This window comes from Panthera onca, chromosome A1, assembly GCF_046562875.1.
Source record: "Panthera onca isolate mPanOnc1 chromosome A1, mPanOnc1 haplotype 2, whole genome shotgun sequence".
Classification (NCBI taxonomy): Eukaryota; Metazoa; Chordata; class Mammalia; order Carnivora; family Felidae; genus Panthera; species Panthera onca.
Genome location: NC_138339.1, coordinates 106,631,123 through 106,658,880, shown reverse-complemented (window position 1 = coordinate 106,658,880; position 27,758 = coordinate 106,631,123). Strand labels below are relative to the sequence as shown.

General features: G+C 37.0%; 3 protein-coding genes and 1 non-coding gene across 8 annotated transcripts in view; 2 read left to right on the top strand and 2 right to left on the bottom strand.

Annotated features, from left to right (window-relative positions):
- The window catches only part of TRIM23 (tripartite motif containing 23), a 36,444-nt gene extending 14,915 nt beyond the window's left edge, over positions 1 to 21,529 (bottom strand). For both annotated transcript variants that reach the window (XM_078449418.1, XM_078449425.1), the window contains exons 1-7: positions 21,380 to 21,529; positions 15,203 to 15,365; positions 12,863 to 12,984; positions 10,133 to 10,411; positions 9,385 to 9,567; positions 6,439 to 6,654; positions 2,180 to 2,314 (exon numbers count right to left, since the gene is read on the bottom strand). In XM_078449418.1, the coding sequence (XP_078305544.1) occupies positions 2,180 to 2,314; positions 6,439 to 6,654; positions 9,385 to 9,567; positions 10,133 to 10,411; positions 12,863 to 12,984; positions 15,203 to 15,365; positions 21,380 to 21,526 (1,245 nt within the window). In that variant the 5' untranslated portion in view covers positions 21,527 to 21,529. The remainder of the gene's footprint in view (positions 1 to 2,179; positions 2,315 to 6,438; positions 6,655 to 9,384; positions 9,568 to 10,132; positions 10,412 to 12,862; positions 12,985 to 15,202; positions 15,366 to 21,379) is intronic.
- LOC132682544 (U6 spliceosomal RNA) lies at positions 7,970 to 8,076 on the bottom strand. The gene has a single exon (XR_009611728.1). It is a non-coding gene; the product is annotated as a U6 spliceosomal RNA (small nuclear RNA).
- Positions 21,530 to 22,159: 630 nt separating the features above from the next.
- TRAPPC13 (trafficking protein particle complex subunit 13) overlaps positions 22,160 to 27,758 on the top strand; it is a 41,123-nt gene continuing 35,524 nt past the window's right edge. For all 4 annotated transcript variants that reach the window (XM_078449435.1, XM_078449431.1, XM_078449430.1 and 1 more), the window contains exon 1: positions 22,160 to 22,275. In XM_078449435.1, the coding sequence (XP_078305561.1) occupies positions 22,230 to 22,275 (46 nt within the window). In that variant the 5' untranslated portion in view covers positions 22,160 to 22,229. The remainder of the gene's footprint in view (positions 22,276 to 27,758) is intronic.
- On the top strand, positions 22,163 to 26,125 carry SHLD3 (shieldin complex subunit 3). The gene is made up of 2 exons (XM_060628657.2): positions 22,163 to 22,275; positions 25,203 to 26,125. Exon 2 carries the CDS (start codon positions 25,318 to 25,320, stop codon positions 26,071 to 26,073), a length of 756 nt encoding a protein of 251 aa, XP_060484640.1. The 5' UTR covers positions 22,163 to 22,275; positions 25,203 to 25,317; the 3' UTR covers positions 26,074 to 26,125.

Genomic DNA, 27,758 nt, shown 5'->3' with positions numbered 1-27,758 from the left:
GACCCACAAATGTATGGCCAACTAATCTTTGACAAAGCAGGAAAGAATATCCAATGAAAAATTGTGCTGGGAAAAGTGGACAGCAACATGCTGAAGCAGATCACTTTCTTACACCATACACAAAAATAAACTCAAAATGGATGGAAGACCTAAATGTAAGACAGGAAACGATCAAAATCCTAGAGAAAACAGGCAACAACCACTTTGACCTTGGCCACAGCAACTTACTAAACAGGTCTCTGGAGGCAAGGAAAACAAAATAAAAAATGAACTATTGGGACCTTATCGAAATAAAAGGCTTCTGCACAGCAAAGGAAACAATCGGCAAAACTAAAAGGCAACCAACAGAATGGGAGAAGATATTTGCAAATGACATATTGGACAAAGGGTTAGTATCCAAAATCTATAAAGAATTTATCAAACTCGGGGTGCCTGGGTGGCTTGGTCGGTTAAGCATCCGACTTCGGCTCAGGTCATGATCTCACGGTCCGTGAGTTCGAGCCCCGTGTCGGGCTCTGTGCTGACAGCTCAGAGCCTGGAGCCAGTTTCAGATTCTGTGTCTCCCTCTCTCTCTGACCCTCCCCGGTTCATGCTCTGTCTCTCTCTGTCTCAAAAATAAATAAACGTTAAAAAAAAAATTAAAAAAAAAAAAAAAGAATTTATCAAACTCAACACCCAAAAAACAAATAATCCAGTGAAAGAAATGGGCAAAAGACATGAACAGACACTTTTCCAAAGACAACATCCAGATGGCTTACAGACACATGAAAAAATGCTCAACATCACTCATCATCAGGGAAATACAAATCAAAACCACAATGAGATACTACCTCACACCTGTCAGAAAGGCTAATATTAACAACTCAGGAAACAACAGATGTTGGAAAGGATGTAAAGAAAGGAGAACAGTCTTGTACTGCTGATGGGAATGCAGACTGGTATAGACACTCTAGAGAACAGTAAGGATCTTCCTCAAAAATTTAAAAAGTGCTACCCTACAACCTAGCAATTGCACTACTAGGTATTTATTTAAAGCATACAAAAATAGAGATTCAAAGGGGCACATGCACCCCAGTATCTATAGCGGCACTATCAATAATAGCCAAATTATGGAAAGAGCTCAAATGTCCATCGAATGATGAATGGATAAAGAAGATGTGGTTTATACATACAATGGAATACTACTTGGCAATGAGAAAGAATGAATTCTGGCCATTTGCAGCAACATGGATGGGACTGGAAGGTATTATGCTGAGTGAAATAAGTCAGTCAGAGAAAGACATATCATATGTTCTCACTCATACATAGATCTTGAGAAATTAAACAGAAGACCATGGGGGAGGGGAAGGGGGAAAAAAAGTTACAGAGAGGGAGAGAGGGAAGCCATAAGAGACTCCTGGATACTGAAACAAACTGAGGGTTGATGGGGGAGTGGGGGATAGGGGAAAGCGGGTGATGGGCATTGAGGAGGGCACTTGTTGGGATGAGCACTGGGTGTTGTATGGAAACCAATTTGTCAATGAATTATATTAAAAAAAAAGAAGATGTGGTATATATACACAATGGAATACTACTTGGCGACCAAAAAGAATGAAATCTTGCTACTTACAACAATGTGGATACAATGAGAATGTATTATGCTAAGCAAAATAAGTTAGTCAGAGACAGACAAATATCATATGATTTCACTCATATGTGGAATTTAAGAAACAAAACATGAATGTAGGGGAAGGGAAGGAAAAATAAGATAAAAACAGAGACGGAGGCAGGCAAACCATAACAGATTCTTAAATACAGAGAACAAACTAAGGGTTGTTGGAGGGGAGGGGTGGGGGTGGGCTAAATGGGTGATGGGCAGTAAGGACAGCACTTGTTAGGATGAGCAATGAGTGTTATATAAGTGATGAATCACTAAATTCTACTCCTGAAACCATTATTACACTATATGTTAACTAACTCGGATTTAAATAAAGAAAAAAAGGGGTTTTAATTGTCAAAGTAGATGATGGGTACAGGGAGATTCATTATACCACTTTTCATTTTCCAATGATGAAAGTTTAAAAAAAAAAAAAAAAAAACCATGAATTTCTTAATTGTCTCTTCAAGCTGATTATCATGGAATATAAAACAATCATGATCTGTCAGAAACCACACCTAAAAATGAAATATAGTACATTACCTTTGTAAAAGTGACAGGGATGCTGGCATCCAATTGAATGTGATCTGCAACCTCTGTAAACTGCTGCTGCTGTTTTTGCAATGTTTCCAGTAACCTTGTAATTTCCTGTTTTGCCAAAACAACTCTACAATCATCCTAGAAAAGAGAATACAGTTTTCCTGTAAACTTATTACAGAAATAGGGGAAAAAGAGATATCACCAAAACTCAAGAAAAGTTCATCTAACATCATAGTATTAAAGGTTAACTTAAATGTAAATTTAACTAGGATAATAATAATAAGTGGGTATTAATAAATAATTTAAGACCCTTTCAAGAGAAGAAAAGATAAATAAATTGTGGTATATTCACAAAGGCCACAATGAGAACGAGCCACAATTATACCTGATGATTTGAATTTCACAATGTCAAATAAAAGAAGAAAGGACATGAAGAGTTCATTCTGTATGATTCCATTTTTATTAATACCAAAACAGACAAAAATAAGATATGCATTAGAAGTCAGGTTTATCCTTAGGGGGGAAGTTATCAGAAGGGAGTCTGAGGGGTATCTTGGGGCGCTGGTAATGTTCTGTTACATGATCTGGATGCTAGTTATACAGCAACTAGCCAGGTGAACACTTATACACACATTTCTGTATGTATGTTGTACTTATTATTTTTAATGTTTATTATTTTATTTTGAGAGAAAGAGAGAGCAAATGTGAGTGGGGGAGGGGCAGAGAGAGAGGGAGAGAGAGAGAATCCCAAGCAGGCTCCGCACTGCCAGCAAGGAACCCTGAACTCACACACTGTGAGATCATAACCTGAGCCGAAACTGAGTCAGATGCTTCGATGGTTGAGCTACCCAGGCGCCCCTGCATGTTGTACTTATATAAAAAGGTTTTTAAATAACTTTATATATGTACTGGTTTTTTTAAAAATGGGACTACATGTAAAATTGAAAACTCTCCCTCTCCCTCTAGATCCCCAGACTCTTTCTTCAAAGTCAAGCACTTTCCAGTTTCTACAACATTATTCCAGAGATTTTCTACACAGACACCAATATATTCTTCCTAAGACAGAGATCTTCAAACAATATGTAAGCTCCATGAAAGCAGCAGTGTTTACAGTTTTTGCTCACTGTTGCATATTTATATTAGTCAATTATTAACTAACAAACTTTGCTTATAAGTTGCATGTTGTTCCAGTTATTCATAACAAAAGCCTTTAAGAAATTCCTGCTTCTACTCTCTCATGCCCCAAATACAAACAAATCCTATTAGGTATCCAGAATTTGGACACTTCACTCCACTACCCAAGCCAGTATTCTCTCTCACATGGAATTCTACAACAGCCTAACTCCTTTTCTTTAACTCCTTCCTTCCATCTTTGCCCTCCTCCAATCTGTTTTTTACACATCAAAGTGATCATTTTAAGTAAGATCAAGTCATTCTTGTCAAAATTTCACAATGGCTTCTCTATTTTAATCAGTAAAAGCTGAAGCCCTTCCAGTGGCCCACAAAGCCTTTGTTACATATAATTCCCTATTACTTCTGATTATAGCTCCTATTTCTCTCTCCTTCATTTGCTATATACCAGCCAAAGTGGCCTCTTTTGCTGTTCCTCAAATACACCAGACATGGTGTCCTAGGGTTTTTTCTCTAATGGCTTTCCTCAGTGGGAATATTCTTCCCTATATTAGGGCTTGAATAAATTCCTTCACCTTTTTCTTTTTTGAGGCTTTGCTCAAATCTCACCTTTTCTTAATGATTTTTACCCTGACCATTTGATAATGCAGTCTGCTGGACTCCCACACTTTTTCTTTTGTCCTTAGTTCTTACCACTATTCTAACATTTTACATAATTTACTTATTTAGATAAGGATATGATTTATTGTCTTATCTTCTCCTTGCTAAAATGCTAATTCCACAAGATTATATAGCTTTTTGTTTGTCTTGTTTACCAGTATATCCCATGTTATCTAGAAGAACCTGGCACACAGTAGGCACTCAAAACTTATTTGCTAAATGAATAGACAAATCCTCACCACTTAGCTTCATGCCTTGAACTTAGGTGATGCATCATTTTTTTTTTTTTTTGGAGGGGAAGGATGATTAAGCTTTGTTCTCAAAATTGATAATAACGTGTGATGTTCTATCCATTCTTCTGTTCAATTATCTCTGTGGCAGGAACTGTTAAGAATATTGGTTGGGGAGATGCCTGGGTGGCTCAGTTGGTTAAACATCCGACGTTGGCTCAGGTCAAATATTATGGTTCAAATTTGAGTCCTGCATCAGGCTCTGCGCTGACAGCTCAGAGCCTGGAGTGTGCTTCAGGATCTGTGTCTTCCTCTGTCTCTATCCCTCCCCTGCTTTTACTCACTCTCTCTCTCTCTATTGAAAATAAACATTGAAAAAAAATTTTAACAATAAAAAAAAGAATATTGGTTGGGGTTAGGGTTCTATGACTTTAAAAACCAAAGTTGATATGAAGAATGACTCTAAGACCCTAACTTCATTTGCATTAACATAGTGAAATAATACCATATCATTAACAATTACCAATCACTTTGATGAAATGCTTCAGAAATTCTAACCTCCACATATTTCAGTAACTATAAACATACTTTTTAACAGAATAAATATAAAAATACTTTTACGTATTCAAGTAAACAAGATCTAGATGTAATCCATTTCTGATTTTTCTGTGTAGCTTGATTACCCATCATAACTGAACAAATATTTATTAAGTTCCTTCTACCTAGATACAAAGATGAACAAGATACATGCAGTCAACATAGAGAAGAATGAAGAATGCATACTGTTCAGGTTCGAATTAGTAGAGGAAAACCACACCACTTATGTAAACAGAAAGAATTTACTATGAAGAACTGCTAACTAGGTGTAGTTATTAACTAGGTAACTAAAAGGGTAAAAAGTACTCAGAGATACCATGTGGGAAAGCAAATGTAGGAAGCAGCAATCACGCCCCAGGAAAGGGGGAATAAAAGGCACATGCTAGAATTATTAAAACTTAGAAACTTATAGGAAAGTCCCCATGGATCTTAAGCTCAGGTCTCTAAGGAAAGTGATATCTTCTTGTGAGCAGTGAAATTCACAGGAACCCAAGTAAATGGGAACCAACGGGAAACTAACTCTACCTTCCAACCTTCCTTTCCTGTCCCCTGTTGATGGAGCCTAAACTAACAAGGAGCTGGCAAAGCAGATATGTGGTTTGTAGAGTTCTAGTCCAAAAATCACAGGGCAGAGGAAAGAACAGGACTGAAGTTCAAGGCAATTTAATAAATGGCATACACATCAATTATTATAATTCAATATGATAAGCTCAAGACTTTTGTGGTTACAGCCTCACCACATTCATATAAGTCTAATCAGATATATAAGAGAAAAAGCTTTACAATTAGTAATAAGTTTAGTTCTGCAGTGATTTGCAGTCAACACAATTACTAGCAATATGTCAATAAAGGTAAAATACACTACAGCTTACTGGGAATTCCTAGGGCAATAATTACCTTTCTATCACCAACTCATGAAAGCAGAACCAAATAGAAATAAATAAGACTGACATTTTTGCTCAAATAATCTTAAATCCAATTTATTTTAAAAGTATATTATCTGGGGGCACCTGGGTGGCTCAGTCAGTTAAGCATCCGACTCTTGATTTTGGCCCACATCATGATCTCATGGTATCATGATCTCATGACATGATCTGAAAACTGGTAAAACAAATTGCTTCTGATACCTCAATCATCAAAAAACATGGGATTACTGTGATATCAAAATTAAGAACCAATGAATTAGAGCAGAGATAGGTAGTACATGTTAGAAAGGCATCCAAAAAAAAAAAAAAAAAAAGAACAGAGAGTTTCAAAGAAAAGCAAACATTTGAGCTAGACTTTGAAAAAGGATTTCCACTATCAGAAAAGGGAGATATAAGCCCACCAAGCAGAAAGAATAGTACATGCTTGGTAAAGAAGAGTTAAAGGGCTTAGCATGACTAAAGAATGACAAGACATTCAAGAGTTTCTAGAATCCATAGTTTTAAGCTGGGGAGGGCACATGAAGTAGAGGACACTGATATGGTTGGTGGAGCAATTCAAGGTTAGAGACCATGTCCTAAGCACAATGTTAATGCACACAGTAACAAATAATAATAATATTAAAATATTTATTAATAAAATAGACTAGTGCATACCTCTGATAATTATCTGTTTAACCTCCTTCTTAAAATATGTCCTAACCACATTTAATCTACCTACTTGTTGCAAAGTCTTTTCACAATGAAGACAGGCTGTTGAAACTTGGGACAACAAAATAGTCATATCTTCTTGTTGCTGCCTGAGCCAAATCAGTTTTTCTCGAACATGAGCATCAACAACACTTAGAGCCATTTCTTCCTGACGACACAGAGTTTCATGAAGATCAGAAAAATAAGCTCGGACACATGACCGGGCATTCTCTGCAGTACCCGGTACCTAAAGAAATAGAAATTAAACAACTTTAACCATAACAAAGATTTTATATGTGAAATAGTGAAAATTTAAATACCATCTATGTTCTTAAAAATTGCAGAATTGCTATCTTCACACAAGATCTTTCTCCTTAACCACAGCCTTTGGACATCCAACTCTTTAAATAACATCTCAAGCAAAAGAGAATACCTAATCTTCAGTCTCTTCCACTGTCAAACCTAGTTTCCTCCATCTCAATAAATGGCAATGCCATCCTCCACATTGTTCAAGCCAAAAAAAAAAAAAAAAAAACAAAAACAAAAACAAAACTGGAGTCACCCTTAATACTTCTCTTTCACATCCAATAACAGTCCCTCAGCAAATTCTGCTGACCACAAAACATATTCAAAACAACATACCCAAAATCTGATCAAGCCTCATCACCTTCACCTCTACTGACCTGATCTATGACATTATCATCGCTCACCCGATTATTACAATAGTTTTCTAATTGGCCTCAATAGATCCACTACTGCCCTCTACAGAGTATTCTCCACCTAGCAGCCAGACAGATCCTTTTAAAATGTTAAGTCAGGGGGCGCCTGGGTGGCTCAGTCGGTTAAGCATCCGACTTCGGCTCAGGACATGATCTTGTGGTCCGTGAGTTCAAGCCCCACGTTGGGCTCTGTGCTGACCACTCAGAGTCTGGAGCCTGTTTCAGATTCTGTGTCTCCCTCTCTCTCTGACCCTCCCCCGTTCATGCTCTGTCTCTCTCTGTCTCAAAAATAAATAAATGTTAAAAAAAATATATATATATTATAAAAAAAAAATGTTAAGTCAGGAAGATTATTCTTTTGCCCAAAACTCTCTAATGATTTCCCATTCCACTCAGAGTAAATGCCAAAGTCCTTTACAGGGAGTGTTCAAGAACAGACTCCCTGAAAAAGCAACATCTGAGCAAAGACCTGAAGAAGGTGACAAGATTATCTTGAGGAAGAACATTTGTGGCAGAAAGAAAAGCAAATATCCATAAGACCCTTTGTGATCTCAACACCTGCTATGCTCTCCTCAATCATTCTACTCTAGATGCATTTGACCCCCTCACAGTTGTTGGGTTTTTTTAATTGAAGTGTAGTTGACATACAATGTTGTATCAGTTCTAGGTGAACAACATACTGATCTAACAATTCTACACATTACGTGGTACTCAGCACACTAAGTGTAGTTAGTATCTGTCACCATACAACGTTATTACAGTATTACTAACTATATTCCCCATGCTGTACTTTTCATTTCCATTACTTATTTTATAACTGGAAGTCTGTACCTTTTAATCCTTAAAAATATGAAATACTTCACAAATTTATGTGTCATCCTCACACAGGCACCATGTGAATCTTTGCTGCATCATTCCAATTTTACTTTATGTGCTGCCAAACTGAGAACTCCTCACAGTTTCCTAAGTGCACCAGGCACACTCCAACTTCAGGGCCTTTGCACTTGCTCTTCTCTCTGCCTGGAATATTCTTTCCCCAACTATTAGCATGGTTCCTTTCTTACCTGTGTTAGGTCTTTGCTCAATGTCCCTTTCTTAGGGAGTCTATCCAGGAACACCCCATATAACACTCCATAGCACTTAACATACTTTTGCCATTAGTACTGACACTTTTTCCACATTAGAATGTAAACTGCAAAGGCAGAGTTTTTTGGCAGTGTCTCCTTAGCTAGAACAATGCTAAAACAGTGTCTAGCTATTGTATGGGTTCCATAAATACTCACTGAAGGAATAAAGTATTTCCACTCTAGCATAAAATGTCCAGTAGAACCTTCAATGATGATGGACACATTCTGTATCTGTGTGGTTCAATATGGTAGCCATTAGCTATATGTACGTGAATATACTTGAAATGTAGCTAGTGAAAATGAGAAACCAAATTTTGTATTTTATTTGATTTTTAAATAATTTATGATTATGATTATGATTATGATTTTGACAGAGTGAAAGAGAGAGAGAGAATTAATCTTCAGCAGGCTCCATGTTCAGTGTGGAGTCGGGCACAGGGCTCAATCCCATGAAGCATGAGATCATGACCTGAGCCGAAAATCAAGAGTCAGATGCCTAACCAACTGAGCCACCCAGGAGCCCCTAAGAGCAACCTTTCTTAATGCAAATCTGATTATGTTATTTCTATGCTAATTCTTCAGCGGCTCATCACTGCCCTTATAATCAAGTCCAACCTCTTTAACAGAGCTAATAATATCCTCCATGATTTGGCCTTTAACTCTCCAACATTTTTTTCTTGCCCTGTCCCATCCAATACTCAAAGATTCAAGTGTAGTGAACTGAGTTGTTCTATAATATGTCCAATTCTTACTTCCAGGCATTTCAACACGTGCTTCCCTCTCTGGGACAACTCACTCCCCACCACACTCTTCTCCCTGACTAAATTTCTTCAAGTCTCAGTTTAGACACCACATATTCCAGATAGCCTTCCCTGAGGCAGCTAAATTATTGCCACTCTTATGCATTACTAAGGCATCCTGTACTTCCCCTACAAAATAGTTACTACATTTGAAAATGTCTCTCTTCCATGATGGATTATAAACTCCATGAAGATAGAGACTTTTTATAAAACTTGTTTTCAGTGACTAGTGCAGTACTAGCACAACGTAATTGCCCAATAAATTAAAAAAATGAAAAGGTGAGAAGTACAAAGGGTAAGAAAGTACAGGAGGAAGAAAAAAATTCCATACATGTTCTGTGTGGGCCATTCCAATTCCATCTTCCACTATTTGTTCTCCTCCTTCAATGTGCTGAACGATTCCAACTAATTTTCTGGAATAATCTGAGATTTCCTCAGTGAAGGTCCGTATACAGTGAGCCATATCTAAAATTGATGCTCGGATCTGGTTAGCTTCTGGTTCCAATACTGAATGCTAAAATGCAACACAATTATAGAAAAGAACTCATGGTACTGACTAACAATATAAAATGCTATTTAAATCACTCCTATAATAATAAAAAAAAGCATCAGTCTCAAGTGGCTTTTATAACACATTTACAAAAGCACAAGATAGTAAATACTAATGTATCTTCATCACAAAACTATTTATCCTTCAAAGAAATAATTTAAAATTTGGGAGTCCATTTATTGTTAAATAAGAATCCAAGAGACTCACTTTATGATTTTACCATAAACATCAGTTCATCAAAAGACTTAAGTACTGTCAAAACAATCCAGTTCATTTAAGAAAACATGCACACAGAGAACTTTTGTTTCCTGCTGGAAAGCTATTTTTCAATGAAGAAAGAATCATGAGGCTTCTGAAATTTTTGTTATGACATTCAGAAATTGAATCTCTCATTTCTTTTCATGCTACCAAGCTCAACTCATTCATCACTGAACGCTTCTTCAATCCCTACTTGGCATAAAGTAGTCAATGGAAACAAATGGTAGGCTGATAAACCAGGTAGAGTCATCCAGTCTAATTATAATCATACCTTGTGACCTTGGTGTTTTCCATACTCTTTGCAGACACAGCACATAAGTGGACTAGTCTGACAGCCTTCTTCCAAGCAAACAAACTCAATGGCGTGTACCTGATGCTGAGAGCACATGGTTTTCTCATGAGGTTTGTCAGCCAGAGGCACTCGTCTGTGCTTTGCTAATGTCTTCGTAGAATGAGTAACTTGAGAACACTCTGAGCACAAGTGAGTTGCACACACAGTGCAATATACAGACGCAACGTGAGCTTCATCTTCATCACAACGAATGATACTCTGATAAACAAAAAATTAATGTCTTCAAACTGAACCTCCATCATTACAACATGATAAATTTTAAAATATAAAAGCCCATAATCCTTCCTTTTTTCCCCCATAATCTTTTCTTAACTGACCAGGCTTTACATTGAAAATATACTGGCAATTAAGTAAAAAGGTCATTTACTACTCACCTAAGAAAGTATTCATTTTGTTTTCTGAGTTTTTTTTTTTTAATAGTTTATTTATCTGAGAGAGAGAGTGCCCTTGCACGTGCACACAATCAGGGAAGAGACAGAAAGAGAGGGAGAGAGAATCGTAAGCAGGTTTCATGCTATCGGTGCAGAGCACTATCCAGGGTTCAATCTCACGTACCTTGGGATCATCACCTGAGCCAAAATCAAGAGTCTGACACATAACCAACTGAGTCACTCAGACACTCCAAAAGTATTCATTTCTATAGGTAAGTGAGAAGCTATTTCCAAAACTTATTATCAATCCATGCTATGAATTTGGGGCCAAAAAGAGAACTATCCTCATAGATTTACAGTCAGTGTAAAGATATCTTCTATGAAATCCCCTCAGCTTATATGCAAGAAACTGAAAACTAGAGGCTAGAAATCTCTTTTTTAGAAATCTTTTAAGACTAAAAAAGAAAGTTGATAATAAATACATCCCCACTGCTTTAGTTTTCAATTTTATAAAAGATTTTATTTTGCAGTAATCTCTATACCCTATATGGCACTAGAACTTACCACAACCCTGACAACAACATTGACATGCTTCACCAAGTGAACCAGCCAGGCTCCCCCACCACTACTTTAAATACCACTTATCATGGTGATGTAGCAGAAGAAGAGAAGTGTGAAGGCTACTGTGAGAACCAGATGTGTGCATAAGAATCAGATGCAAAGCTTTTAAAAACACGGATGCTCAGGGGCGCCTGGGTGGCTCAGTCGGTTAAGCGTCCGACTTCGGCTCAGGTCATGATCTCTCAGTCTGTGAGTTCGAGCCCCGCATCGGGCTCTGTGCTGACAGCTCAGAGCCTGGAGCCTGTTTCAGATTCTGTGTCTCCCTCTCTCTGACCCTCCCCCGTTCATGCTCTGTCTCTCTCTGTCTCAAAAATAAATAAATAAACGTTAAGAAAAAAAAAAACAAAACACAGATGCTCAGACTCTAACCTATGAAATTCTAATAGGTTATAGATGAGGCCTAATCTGTGTATTTTTTTCTAAAACTCCATAGGTGAGTTCACTGTATAATCCAGGCTGAAAAAGCACTCATTTAAGCTAGTTTAAAGAAAAAATAAAAATCCTATGTTATATATAAGCTCTTAAATATTATTTCTAATTTTCATGAATTACTAAAAAAGCATTTCAACTTGAAAAACTTTATATAACAGATAATCAAGAATGTTTTGAAAACTTATGATGAATATTAAAAGGCCTAATTGGAAAGGAGGCAATCTGGCATAAATTATTCCAGAAATAAAAATTAGAAAAAACACCAATGGTATCATTAATTATCATATTAAATTTTAAAATGAACCCAAAGTTCAACTAGTAAAATAAAAAATACATGTCTTCTATTTTTCAGACATGATTAATATTTACAAGGACAACATTAGATAATATTCTAATGTCTTCCGAAAGATAAAAGACATAGCATGTAAAGGAACTGCAAAACTTTTAGGAAACAGTGCTCTAGTTTGAAATTCACTTCAGTGATTCACTTTATATAAAGAAATCATGATCTAATAGAAGAAAAGTAGAAATCAATCTGACATTTGTTTCCTTGATTCTAAACCTGTGGTTTTAAAGTTGACCAATGAAATCATTAACTGTTATTTACTACAACTATTCTTATATCTAGTACAGTATATGAGCTATGCATATAATTAAGTGTAAAAAATGTATTTTAACCTGTGTTAATGGGCAGCATCCTAATATTTACTGGATGACCAGCTTGTTGGATAGAGTATACTTACACATTTAAACTTTTCATGAAGATATTTATAGTATTAATTCCCTCAAGAGCTACTGCTATCTTTAAGGCATTTGGCCTCTACACTAAATGGCCTCTTTGATGGAGTTTCTTTCTTTCTTTGCACCATACTGTTTATTGTTGATTCACTTTTGCATCCTCTGGTTTAATGTAGCTTCCACTTCTTTTTACTTTTCCATAACCTTCTAACTCTTGACTTTATCCTTGGATAGAACTGAATTATAATAAGGAGGTAAGTTTATACATAAAATATACTTTGGGTATAGTATTTTCAGTGAATTCCAGTTTAAGTTTTACTTTCTATTCAGTTGGGAATATTATTTCCTATAAAACTGTAATGTAATGAAAAGTTGTGTTTCTGGATTCCTATCTGCCGAAGCAAGTGAGGTAAGATTATACTTATATTTTAAAATAAAAGAAAAAATTCATGCTCATAATAAATATTTTAATAAATTCAATCAATACCTCTCCAGATATCCCAATGGCTTCTTCTGCAACTCCATATTGGCCAATATGTCCATTCTGTAGTCGTTCCAAAAGCTCCAATAAAGCAAAATTTTTTTTCAATCCCCAAACACCTGAATCTCCTAAAACAAATATAAAAATAAAAACTAAATCTAATAAAATGGAATATTAATCATTTCACTTCATACCTAACAGTAATTTATCATATATTTATTAATATCATTAATAATGTCTAAATTTTCAAAATTCAAATTTTCCCTAATTTCTTTTTATTGCTAGAACTATTGTCTTGTTAAAAATTCTCTTTAAGGGGCGCCTGGGTGGCGCAGTCGGTTAAGCGTCCGACTTCAGCCAGGTCACGATCTCGCGGTCCGTGAGTTCGAGCCCCGCGTCAGGCTCTGGGCTGATGGCTCGGAGCCTGGAGCCTGTTTCCGATTCTGTGTCTCCCTCTCTCTCTGCCCCTCCCCCGTTCATGCTCTGTCTCTCTCTGTCTCAAAAATAAAACGTTAAAAAAAAAAAAAATTAAAAAAAAAAAAAAATTCTCTTTAAGAAAACAGAAACTCCTGTGGAGAAACAGGAACCCTCTTGCACTGTTGGTGGGGATGCAAATTGGTGCAGCCGCTCTGGAAAGCAGTGTGGAGGTTCCTCAGAAAATTAAAAATAGACCTACCCTATGACCCAGCAATAGCACTGCTAGGAATTTATCCAAGGGATACAGGAGTACTGATGCATAGGGGCACCTGTACCCCAATGTTTATAGCGGCACTCTCAACAATAGCCAAATTATGGAAAGAGCCTAAATGTCCATCAACTGATGAATGGATAAAGAAATTGTGGTTTATATACACAATGGAATACTACGTGGCAATGAGAAAAAATGAAATATGGCCTTTTGTAGCAACATGGATGGAACTGGAGAGTGTGATGCTAAGTGAAATAAGCCATACAGAGAAGGACAGATACCATATGGTTTCACTCTTATGTGGATCCTGAGAAACATAACAGAAACCCATGGGGGAGGGGAAGGGAAAAAAAAAAAAAAAAAGAGGTTAGAGTGGGAGAGAGCCAAAGCATTAGAGACTGTTAAAAACTGAGAACAAACTGAGGGTTGATGGGGGGTGGGAGGGAGGGCAGGGTGGGTGATGGGTATTGAGGAGGGCACCTTTTGGGATGAGCACTGGGTGTTGTATGGAAACAAATTTGACAGTAAATTTCATATATTAAAAAATAAAAAAATAAAAAAAATAAAAAAAAAAAAGAAAACAGAAACTCCTGGGGCACCTGGGTGACTCAGTCAACTAAGCATACCACTCGATTTCAGCTCAGGTCATGATCTCATGGTTTGTGAGATCCAGCCCCAAGTAGGGTTCTATAGCAATGGCACAGAACTTGCTTAGGATTCTCTCCTTCCCTCTCCTCTGCTCTCCCCTACTCATACTCTTTCTCTCAAAATAAATAAACATTAAAAGAAAACCTCAGCATTCTTTTTTTTTTTTAAGTTTATTTATTTATTTTTAACAGAGACAGAGAGAGTGCAGGTGAGCAAGGACGGGAGGAGCAGAGAGAGACAGGGAGAGAATCCCAAGCAGTCTCTGTGCTGTCAGCTCAATCCCACAAAATGTGAGATCATGACCTGAGCTGAAATCAAGAGTGGGATGCTTAACTCTTGTTAAGTCACCCAGGAGCCCCAACTCTTCAGCATTCTCAGTAAAAACATAAAGTTCTACCATTTTTCTTTATACTTTTTAAAAACTATTTTGTCACTGACTTTTACTACATATATTAAAACAAGTGCTTTAAAATACTTTTTACAGCAACCTCCAGTAAGAAATACATTTTCCCTTTCAACACAGGATAACCTACATATATGTATATATGTATATATATGTGTGTATGTACACATATGCACACATATATATATTTACTTATAAATACTTAGATATATGTTTACTTATATATATTTATATATGCATGGTTTTAAAAATATGTTCATATATAATATATACATCTGAAAGAAAAGTTTCACACACCAATATTCACCTTCAGAGTGCAACACACATTTTTTTTCCATTTCTTCTTTAAAAAAGCATGTTCACAACCAATTAAATTGATTTCATAACTAAAAATTAGCTATGATTTGTGTTTGAAAACCACTGTATGAAATATACACTTAGCTAAAATAACTCCTCTAAGTAAACTAGAACTAGAACAAGTGAAGATAATCCTTTTCCATACATCTCTTCTAACCTAGAACCCTACTGTAATCAATGACTATACAAACTCCTTTTCACACAAATAAACCAAACAATTTTCAATCTTAAATACAATATATTTTCCTACCTAGATCTGTTACTTGTCGATCAAAAGGGCAACGGATTGCTCTTCCATGAAGAGGCAGGCGGGTAAGACAGTCATGACAGACTGTGTGGCCACAAAGCAGAAGGCGAGGAACTTTGTCTCCTTGCAAAGAAAAGACATCTTCACAAACTCCACACTCCAGCACCTAATAATTGGCATGGGAACATGTGCTCTTTAAATGATTTTAAAAGCATACATACTTCAGGCCAAAAAAAAAAACTTGATCGAATCTTTCTAAGTCACTTTATTTCTCCATGAAAAAAAACCAGTCTAGATTGTAAAACCTTGAATCATCTTTTTATCATATCATCTGACAGACCCTACCAAAACTATATCATAGTGAAATCTCCTTGAAATGTCAAGTGTTAGGGACAAAAATAATGTAAATTAATATCATCTTTATCTTTTGAAAATTATGACTTGATTCATTATATAGGAATCTGTACACTATATAATTCTACCGAATTTGCATTCTTAAGCAATTTCTCCGAAATTACCCCCCAAAAATCATCATTAATTTTAACAAAAATAATCTGAAATATGTACTAGGGTGACATTTAACCCTTGTAAATAATAAAGAACCTGTTCAGAAAAGACTATAAGTAACTTTCAAGTATCTTCTAGTGTTTATATTATATAATGTAAAGACAAGAAATCAGCTAAGACCTAAATTTCAATTCCTTGTTCTCAATTAATAAATAATTCCCCTCGGTTAGAAAATATTTTGTCTATATAGTTCCAATTACAGGCACATGACTTGCCCAAGGCCATGCAGTCAAAGGAAAGGCAACAAAAATCAGCATATTGATTCCCAAGCACATGAGTGTGGTTTTAGAATTAAGTCAACAACCTATATTTTTATTAATGAAGTACTGTTAGTACTGTTACTTCCAAATATAGCTGAAGTGTTTCAGAATTTTATTTTTTTTTAATACCCATGTTGAACAATTATGCCACAAACTCTTATGTTTGTCATCCATGACCTACTACAATCTGTCCTCTGTCCTACTGCTTTATTGCAACCCCCTTCAGACTCTATTCTCAAACTATATGAAACAATTTGTAGCTCCTAGAACAGGATAAACTGTTTTTGCCTCTTTCTTTATGCTGATGCTGAGGAAATACCTAAACAAACATTTTTCTTGTGGATCCTCTTTTTAACATTAGTAAACTAACAAATTTCTAAACAACTATATCTCTCAGCCTACCCACACAGGTCAGTCCAACTGAAATGAGCACACTATCCCTTGGGCCATCATACACCATGGATAAGTGTTTAATCTTAACACCCCAGAGCACTTTAATTCCCTTATTGGCTTTCCAGCCTGTCTTTCCCTGTTAGACCAAAAAGCCCCCAGAAACAGGGCATTCCAAACAACCAACCACTGGTGTGCTTATATAAATAAAGTCTGACAAAATGAAGGTTTTTAAAAAGAGGGGAGGCACCTAGGTGACTCAGTAGGTTAAACATCCAACTTCAGCTCAGGTCACCATTTCATGGTTCTTGAGTTCAAACCCTGCAGCACGCTCTGCACTAACAGTGCAGGGACTCACTCACTCACACTCACTCTCTCTCTCTCTCTCTCTCTCTCTCTCTCTGTTCCTCCCCCATTTGCACTTTCTCTCTCTCAAAATAAATAAACTTAAAAAAAAAATTGTTTTAAACAGTTCAGTCCAACCACCATCCCCCAACAAGTAAATAATGCAAGACAAAAACCAGAAAATGCTTAGTGGAAATCACACTTAATATACTAAAAATATTAGCTCTGTAATTAATTTGGACTTAGTGCATAAAATACAAACATTTTTCACTGTAAATTCATAACTTCTAATTGGCTTGCATCCCAGTATGGTTCAAGACAGTCTTAAATGTAATACATAGTTCACAGAAAAAGACATGAAAACAACTCTTTAAATACATGAAAAGATGTCCAATCTCACTCAAAAAACTTTGAAATGCAATTAAACCTACAGCAATATACTGTTTTCAGTTTTCAGATTAGATCAAACAGGTCAATAACTCTTTGTTGTGCTGGTGAAAGTGTGGGAAAGCAGGTATTTTTTTTTTTTTTTTTTTAAGAGAGTGCACCAAGCCGCTCTGGAAAGCAGTGTGGAGGTTCCTCAGAAAATTAAAAATAGACCTACCCTATGACCCAGCAATAGCACTGCTAGGAATTTATCCAAGGGATACAGGAGTACTGATGCATAGGGGCACTTGTACCCCAATGTTTATAGCAGCACTCTCAACACTAGCCAAATTATGGAAAGAGCCTAAATGTCCATCAACTGATGAATGGATAAACAAATTGTGGTTTATATACACAATGGAATACTACGTGGCAATGAGAAAGAATGAAATATGGCCTTTTGCAGCAACGTGGATGGAACTGGAGAGTGTGATGCTAAGTGAAATAAGCCATACAGAGAAAGACAGATACCATATGGTTTCACTCTTATGTGGATCCTGAGAAACTTAACAGAAACCCATGGGGGAGGGGAAGGAAAAAAAAAAAAAAGAGGTTAGAGTGGGAGAGAACCAAAGCATAAGAGACTGTTAAAAACTGAGAACAAACTGAGGGTTGATGGGGGGTGAGAGGGAGGGGAGGGTGGGTGATGGGTATTGAGGAGGGCACCTTTTGGGATGAGCACTGGGTGTTGTATGGAAACCAATTTGACAATAAATTTCATATATTAAAAAATAAATAAATAAAAAAATAAAACTATTAAAAAAAAAAAAAAAAAAGAGAGTGCACCAGCAGGGGAGAGGAGCAGAGGGAGAGAGAAAGATGGGGGGAAAGGAGGGAGAGGGGCAGGGGGAGGGAGCGAGAGCGAGAGAGAGAAAGAGAGAGAGAATATCTCAAACAGGCTCAACACCCAACACAAAGCCCAACATGGGGCTGGATCCCATGATCCTGGGATCATGACCTGAGCCAAAATCAAGAGTCGGATGTTCAACCAGCTGAGCCACCCAGGCACCCCTACATGGTTTAGTAATTCTATTTCCAGGAATTTATCCTACAAATATATTACACATGTGTGAAGCAGTCTCTATGTTATTCCTTATAGCACCATTTGCATTTGCAAAAGATTGGAAACAAAGTAAATATGTACCAGTACAGACTAGAAAATATAGTATATTCATGTACTGCAAACTATGCAGTCTATGGAGAAAGAGGAAGTTTTCTATGTACACAAACAGAATGATTTCACACAAATAAAGCAAAGCGAAAAATGATACATAGAATACATAGCTTTTGCATTAAACTGAGGAGTGAAAGAGCATATATTTATATGTATGTTTTTATACAGGCATACTAACTTTCTAGCAGGCTATAAAGGAAATTAGTTACACTGGAATAGTGGTTCCCTATGAGGAAGGGAAATAGCTAGAAACGTTACAGATAAATTATGTTATATATACAAACTTAAATTTAACCTATGTTTTTAAAAAAGGCAGGAAAGAATTTTTATTTAAACATCCTCACTTAGGGGCACCCGGGTGGCTCAGTCGGTTGAGCGTCCGACTTCCGCCCAGGTCATGATCTCACAGTTCGTGAGTTCGAGCCCCACATCAGGCTCTGTGCTGACAGCTCAGAGCCTGGAGCCTGCTTCAGATTCTGTGTCTTCCTCTCTCTCTGCCCCATCCCCACTCATGCTCTGTCTCTCTCTGTCTTAAAAATAAATAAAACATTAAAAATTTTTTTAAACATCCTCACTTAAATATCAAATTCAATCAAATACAGAAAAGATACAACACAATTAGATGTAAAACAAATGCAACATTTTTAATAGATGTTCTTGCTATTCTAACATAAACTTGTTTATGACCATATACTTCAAAGAATCAAATTAAATTTTACTTAGTCCATTCATACCTTGTATCTGTGACCCCATAATTATAGAAGATAAAAAAAACTTAAGTTGCTACCACAGGTTTTTTCAAAAAGCACTAGCAACATACAACTGATTTATAAACCAAACATGGGTCCAAAAATAAAGTTATTAGATTATTTCACATCAACTCAGTTAACAATAGAGTAAGACATTCTTTCTTCAGTATTTATCATCAGGAAGTGTGGCTAAAAGCCCAAGAAATTAAATCCTAGATAAGAGAAAAGCTCTTAATTTTATAAACTTCACAAATATGCCAAAGAGAGCTACAAACTTATCACATGTAAATAAAACTTTAATAAACCAGACCATATTTTAAAAGTGCTAAGGAGACTCACTCTTCAAAAGAAACTTTCCTGATTCCTTTTTCCTTTTTGAATGTGAATTTCAGAATGTTAGATTTTTGTCTTTTTCTAGTGAAAAAACCATGTCACTCTCAGCTTGTTCATTAAATAGGTCATTTTACGTATTAGCATCATATACTTCAACTTTCACCTTCCAATGAATAATTTCTGCTTTCATCTATGAAAATGACAATAAGTTTGTTTTTGTTTTTTAAATTTATGCCACCATACTCCCTACAAATTACAGCATAAGGGTCTTGCCAAAAAAGACTATCCTACCACACAGCTCAGGCACATTTTACATATAAAGACAAAAATGTGGGGCGCCTGGGTGGCCAAGGTGGTTGAGTGCCTGACTTCAGGTCGGGTCATGATCTCAGTTTGTGAGTTCGAGCCTACCAGGCCTCGCTGTGCAGCCGCTTCAGATCCTCTGTTTCCCTCTATGCCCCATCCCGCTCATGCTCTCTCAAAAAAATGAATGAACGTTTAAAAAAAAGATAAAGATGAATGAAGTGAAGCTCTAACATATTAAACTCTGTACTGTAATAAATTTGAATTATATCAGACTTCAATATATTTTTGAGATTTTAAGGCAACTAAGGGTAACAAAGATAGATACAGCAATAATATCCATTCTAATTACAACTTACTGACTCAAGTTAATTCACAAAATTATCTTTAGGAACTCTCTACTTAGATAAAGCACAAATCAATAAATGCTCAACCATACAACATGCCTAACAGGGCTCCCTCTGTATCTCAGATATGCCGTGTACCTTCAGAATAACTTCACTGATATATAAAGGTCAGATGAATCAAAAGCCACCAACACTGACTGATAATATACTTGTAAGCAGAAATATATCATTTGTTGTCATCTAAACCCAACATTAGGTGCCTATTATCCAAGATCTTAAAAGAACTTCAGATATTATCTGGTATAGTAGTTCTCAACTCTAGCTGCACATTAAAATCAATTCTGGAAATGTAAAAAAATATACTTATGTCAGGTTAATCAGAACTGGAGGAGGAAGTGTGCATAACTAGGGTATTTTTTTTTTAAATCCTGTTATTCTAATATGTAACCAGTAATGAGAAATACCAATAACTGAGATTATAATAATCCTGAAAGTCTTCTACAAACGACTGAGATCAGTTCTCCCTTCCAAATCTTTCCATGACTATATAGTGAAGGGGAAACGTGAATCCCACGTATTTCAATTGATGTTTTAGCAAATGCATTTTGAAGCACTCAAGCATGGTAGAATTTCAAACCTCAAACCATAGGCAATTGGTATACCTTAACGTTATTGCCCAACCATGCTGCTGCTGGGAGACTTCTCAAGTGTTGAAAGACTGTACTACCAAGAAAGGAGGGGGCAGATCAACCACTAATACACCCCTAGAATTAGTGTGATGATGAAAACCAGACTTTAAAGGCAGTCAACCCTGGCTCACTGTGTTAACCCAAACCCGAGTTTCCTCACCTGCAAAACGGTAATGATCATATACTTCATAGGTAGATTATTAACGAGCTACAATATTAACGAGTTACAATGAACATAGTACCTAGCGATAATAATGGTTCAATTTAGTAAAAATAAGCTAATGCCTGTTGAACTTAACCAAAAGCAGAGGATCTAGGGAAAAGACCGGCCGAAGTCAGTCTCACAGGCCCATACGATCATTTTCACAAATATCCCCATCGGCGATGTCAAGTAAAGAACTGGTATTAACAGAAGACCAAGCAACTTGACGCCCGCAAAGAGAAAAGATCGCGGAGTGGGGAACAAGGCATGTAAAGCCGAGAGGGACGCAAAGGCCGCGCATCCTGCCCGAAGACGGCCGGGGCGCCGCCGCCAGAACTCAGGGATAAACCGAAGGGAGGCCGAAGGTGGAGAACGGAGCACGCAAAGTCCCTCACCTTCACCACGGCCGTACCCCGGCTGCCCTGACGGCCACTGTCTAGTCCCGCTCCAGGCTTGTTTACAACCAGGGTAGCCATCCTAGGAGGAGCGGTGCCGCAGAAGCAGCCGTCACCGCCTTCAACTAAGGGGCGGGGTAGGACCATCTACCCAGAGGCCTCGGCGCTCGCCGCTAGCGCACAGGCGCAGTACGACGCCGGGCACGGCTGGGCTGACCTCAGAGCTCCTCCTCCTGTCAGTCCCTAGCTCTTGGGAAGCCGATCCCTGTGTATGAACGCTTTACTGTTTTTATTGCTGTTATTTATGAGACTGAAGTATGGAAGGAATAAAATTAAAGAAATAAAAAAGAAAGGATAAAACAAGAAGTAAAATTTTGGAGTGAAACTCCCGTTTTAGAAACGATCGCTTCCTAATTGCAGAATAGACGCGAGGACTTCGGGAGACTACATCTCCCTGCATGCAGTGCGGTTTTTGTTTAAACTACAAATCCCAGGATGCCACACTAGGGTTTTTTTGGGTTTTTTTTTTTCCCTCTACTCCGCCATGTAGTTATCTGTGGGGCTATGTACTGTCAGCGAGGAGTGGTTTCTGGAAGACGCTATGTGTGATTTGTGGCTGGAAAACAGAGAAGTATTTTATGTATAAATCGCTAAGAAATAAGAGATGGCTTTGGTGAAAAGAAGCCGTTGAGTCCCTAAAGGACGTCGTAAGAAGAGAATTTAAGGCACTACCAGCAGAAACTGTTGGGAGTGCATTCGATCTTCCCGAACGTACGCTTTACTGTTTTCTTCCGGGCTGCTTTGAACCTACCCAGCTGCCGTAGGCAGTGGGTCGAAAGTGCCGTTCAAAATGGAAGTGAATCCCCCCAAACAGGAGCACCTGCTGGCCCTGAAAGGTAAACTTTCACGAACCTGACTCCGTTTAGTCTGTTTTCTGTTCTCTCGCTAGTTCTCGAAGCCTTTGCCACCTAGGCCTGGTCCCGGGGATGTAGGCCTCGTCCTTCGTAAACACCATTAGTTCCTGCATTCTTGCTGTGTCCTTCGGCGCCGAGAGGAAGGAAGCAATTTTTCTTCTTTGCTTTTTAGGTTTGAGAGGCTCATGTTGCATTCCTCTAGAATGTAATAGATACCCGATAAATCACTCGTTGTGTTATATGCTGCTTGGAGTAACCAGACCGGCTTTAGTCAGAGAAGCTAACGTCCCTAGAGCCCTGTGAGCCAAGATGATGTACAGTAGGCATCTCCGGTGATTTTTCCTTGTCTCTTGTGTCTTTGTGTAGCACTGACGAAGTTACCAGTCTTTAGTTTGATCAGCAAAATTAGTCTAGTTTTAGCAGTGCCAAGGGTTTTGAGATACATAGTACAACAACGTATAATTTAGATATGCTATAACTTATTGCAGTTTACTTCAAAGTAGTGTGGATGTGGGAAAATTGATGTCAGCTTTCGTTTTCTGTACACAGCAGAAAATTTTGAGTAAGTTTGATGATGTAATTGTATTATTATTTAGGGAAAACGAACAGGGCAGAGTTTTCTGGAATTACTGTTTTCTGAAAACCTTTTATTTAAAATGCTTTCAGCTGTATTTCATCTGTTTTCTACTTCCCCAAACACACTTCTTATTTCTTGGATGCTCTATTGTGTGGTTTCCAGTAACTTGTTAAACTGAGCTGAGAAGAGATTGGATAGACATTTGAATTCAGTTGAATTTCACTTACCTTCTTTTGGCATCCATTTTGACCGACCATTATCTTGTACACAGTTATGATGCAGGCATCAAACATTCCAGAAGCTCAGCAGTCTCATTTGTAACATAAAATCATATACTGATAGTTCGGTTTAATAAATCTGTCTCTGACTATAGAGCTGAAAAACAACAATATTAATATAGATATATGACCTGTAAGCTGAGACTGAGCAAATGAGTTACACTGAGATGGGTTCTTTCTGGAGAAAAGGGAAAAGAAACTGTCATGTTCTTTCTTAATCCCATATCAAGTATGTAAATAGATATTAATATCTTTCAGAAATTTAAGAAACTTTCAAGATTTTAACAAGTCTAATTGTACTGATTGTTGGATGCCAAGTGTACCAACTTATATGATCATTTAAGTTCACTTTCTTATATATGTAAAAAAATGAGCTGTCACAACTTCATCATCCTCAGAGTACAACATTGAATATTTTCAAACAAAAATAATTCTCAATGCAGTATCTTAAAGTGTGAAAGTGTAAAGAAAAGGAAAGAAAAAAATAAAAGCATTATTGTTTTAAAAATATGCTATGTTTAGGGGAGCCTGGGTGGCTCAGTCAGTTAAGCTTCCGACTTTAGCTCAGGTCATGATCTCCAGGTCTCTGATTTCGAGCCCTGCGTCGGGCTCTGTGCTGACAGCTCAGAGCTGTCAGCACAGAGCCCGGAGCCTGCTTCAGATTCTGCGTCTCCCTCTCTCTCTGCCCCTCCCCTGCTCACACTGTGTCTCTCTCACTCTTAAAAATGAATAAATGTTAAAAAAAAAAAAAAAATTAAGAATATGCTATGTTTAGGGGCGCTTGGGTGGCTCAGTCGTTTAAGTGACCAACTTCGGTTCAAGTCATGATCTCATGGTTCGAGTCCCACATGGGGCTCTGTGCTGACAACTCGGAGCCTGGAGCCTGCTTCGGATTCTTTGTCTCCCTCTCTCGACCCCTCCCCTGGTCACAATCTGTCTCACTCTCTCTCAAAAATAAACATAAAAAGAAAAAAAAGAATATGCTATGTCTAGATTCATGTTAAGAATTATGGGTGTTAAGGATCACAGTCATTTATGAATTTAAGTTGTCAAATCAGTTAGTGGACATTAACAGGCGAAAAGAATCATGATGAAATTAATTACTTCTGACTCTTCAAAATTGGTGATCAAATGAGTATTATGACATCATGACAGGAGTCCCCACCTATGGCCATTCTAGTAATGGGAGAACCCCCTCAAGGAGTTCTCTAATGATTTGGGGGAGAACCTCTCATTTTTTTTCTACAGTAATTAGGATTTGAAAGAGCTTGCATTGTGGCTCATGCAACTTTGGAAGCCTAACTGTATGCTAGAACTTACTATTAGTGACCCAATTTGGGACAGCTTGAAGACTTCTTTGTTCTAAAATGAAAAAAAAAATATTAAGGTCTAGCCTTCTTGTTCCTCCTCTGAATTGGAATTCAGAAGCCATGGTACTAATGTCTTGATAGTGTGAAAGTGCCCCATTTATACTAAGGACACTTTTTAACAAGACCAGTTCCCAGCCTGGTTAAAATGCAAAATTTAACTATTTTCATGTTATTGGTGCTTAGTATTGGGGATGAAAATCATTAAGTAGTGTATCTATGTATTTGGTAGAATTCATATCATTTTAAAGTATAAAATCTATTTTTTTCAATGCATCAAAAATTACAATGATTTTCATTTTCCTCAATTAATGTCTCAAAGTTTTAAGTATTATTACATTTTTGTTCTCTTCAAATGAATAAAATATCCTAAGAATCACTAATTTACCCTTTGTTTCTGCTATAGTCTTAAGATTATTACCTAATATATTAATGACAATACTTATAAATATTTACATGTTGATCTAAACGTGTTGAGTACTAGCAGTTTGAGGCTTACCAGGCATTTAATCCAGATCCCTTATTTTGGTGAGACAGAGGGTTTCCAATTTTGTGGATTCCATTCACATTTACCAATGACACTTGGTAAAATATCATATTGGGATTGGTTTTTGTTTTTTCTTTTCTCCCTATTTGTGTGTAGGTTATCCCTACCATATCTTATTCTTTGCAATACTTCCGCTTTAGGTCCTGATTCCCTCTGATTTGGAAAGAAAGTCTTGTAATTATAAATTACATTCTAGCGCTGAAGAGCACATCTAAGAAATTTTCTCTTCATTAAGAGTGACTGGATTACTGCAGAATGACTACAGAAGTAATATTACATTATCGACCATATGAGAATGATCCCACACAACTGTCAAAAATTGCAGAGAAAGCACTTCAAGACTTTCCTACACGTCCACTCTCAAGATTTATTCCTTGGTTTTCTCATGATGGGTCCAAACTTCCACTCAAACCTAAAAGATCATCACCTGTGATTTCTGAAGAGGCAGCTGAAGATGTGAAACTGTACTTAACCATTTCAGAACATGATGTTAAATCACAGAGTTACGATTGCACGATAGATCTTTTGGAATTTCAACCTAATTTAAAAAAAGAAAAGCACTTAATCCAGTCACACACACTGAATGAACAGACTAATTCTGGAAATCTAGATAAGCAATCAGAAAAGGGAAGACAGCATAAGAAGAGGTTTTGGAGTGTTTCACTTCCCAACAGTAATTGCACTGAAAATATTTTTCCTTTGTCTAAAAAATTGCAAGATAGTTTAAAGGCACTGAATTTGCATTCACTTTATAGGGCAAGATGGACTATAGAGCACACTATTTGTAACAACCAAACTCTGGAAGACATTTGGGCAAAACTCAATCAAATTATCAGGCACAATGAACTTCCATCTTGTAATGCTACAATTCAGAGACACTTAGACCAAATATGGGTGTTCTGTGATATTATGTACTGTGAATATGTGGGAAATCTTCTTAAAGGTAGATTAGCTCTTACTGGGAAAATGAATTTATGTGTACGTAAATATGGTGTTATTTTTAGTATGTAATGAATTCCACTGATTGTGAAAGAGAAGAATATCCTGAATGAACTGTGATCTGAAATCAATAAATTTTTTATGAGTTTTTAAATTTTTGATGACTTAATTTTTTTATTTGACCCTTCAGTCATATAGCCTATTCATTCTTAATATTGTAAAAAATTGTGTGGTAATATGTATAGTTTGTTCCCTAGAAGTTTGTGTGGTAATATGTATAGTTTGTTCCCTAGAAGTAAATGACTATCAGGTGAGTTCCTAGGCATGTCTGTTAACTCAAGAACAATGTATACAGGAAGGTGAATCTATGACAGCATTTGATAAAATACTAACAGCATTTACTCTAAGAAATGGTAGCAGTACCATAATTTTATTTTTCCCTGACAAGTTGTCTACCTTTAGATAAATGTTAACTCAAATTCAATGGAAAAAAGTGGACTATCATATGAATTTAACTTCTTTTGCCAACTTAGCAAATGACTAAAGACCGTTTTTCTTGAGAATTTCTAAGATGAGCTCCTGCATAATGATTAACTTTATTTTTTTTTTTTTTTTTAATTTTTTTTTTCAACGTTTATTTTATTTTTGGGACAGAGAGAGACAGAGCATGAACGGGGGAGGGACAGAGAGAGAGGGAGACACAGAATCGGAAACAGGCTCCAGGCTCTGAGCCATCAGCCCAGAGCCTGATGCGGGGCTCGAACTCACGGACCGTGAGATCGTGACCTGGCTGAAGTCGGACGCTTAACCGACTGCGCCACCCAGGCGCCCCTGATTAACTTTAATATAATGTGCTCAGAATGCCCAGCATTTCACTTCACAAACTTGAAATCATTCAGGGACTAGATAGGCAAGACTGTAGAATATGGTTAAGGACTCTGAACTGTAAGAAGATTCTAATTTAATTTTTTTAAGTTCTTTCCAAGCAAAATGTATATATACAAGTTGAACTTGGCCCAGTTCATTAGTTTGTAACCTCAAGCCTATCTTTTTCATAATTTATTGAAAATTTCTAAAAGTTATTTATAAGATAATAGATGAAACCCGAATTTCATAAGTAAATCAAGGGTCTGTGTGAGTTCCAATGAGGATGGCTCTATACATGACACTATTTGCTGTGTACAGTGAATATTTGACTTGGCACTGGGCTGAAAGTCACATACTCTTTTTGGCCTCCTCAATTTTTGACTAAGAACCTGATCTAACATTCAGAGCTGAATATAAGACTATCATTTAATTACCTTTTTTTTCCTTTAGCTGGTTTGTTTTGTTTTTAAATTCCACCTAGGAGTTCCTCTGACAGTTTTTTTTAACATTTATTTATTTATGAGAGAGAGAGAGAGAGAGAGTGTGAGAGAACACAAGCAAGGGAGGGGCAGAAAGAGAGGGAGACACAGAATCCAAAGCAGGCTCCAGGCTCTGAGCTGTCAACGCAGAGCTTGAAGTGGGGCTCGAACCCACAACCATGAGATCATGACCTGAGCCAAAGTCAGATGTTTAACCAACTGAGCCACCCAGGCACTCCGTCTACTGGTTTGTTTGTTTTTTAAGCCTTGTTTTATTGGTATTTGCTCTTTTCCAGCCAACATTATGTGTAATTTTTGAGGTTCATTAATTTCTTATAAGACAGGAAATATTGCATTTTAAGTCTGTATTTGATAGGGGCATACTTTGGATCTTCCTTCAAATAATGAGAT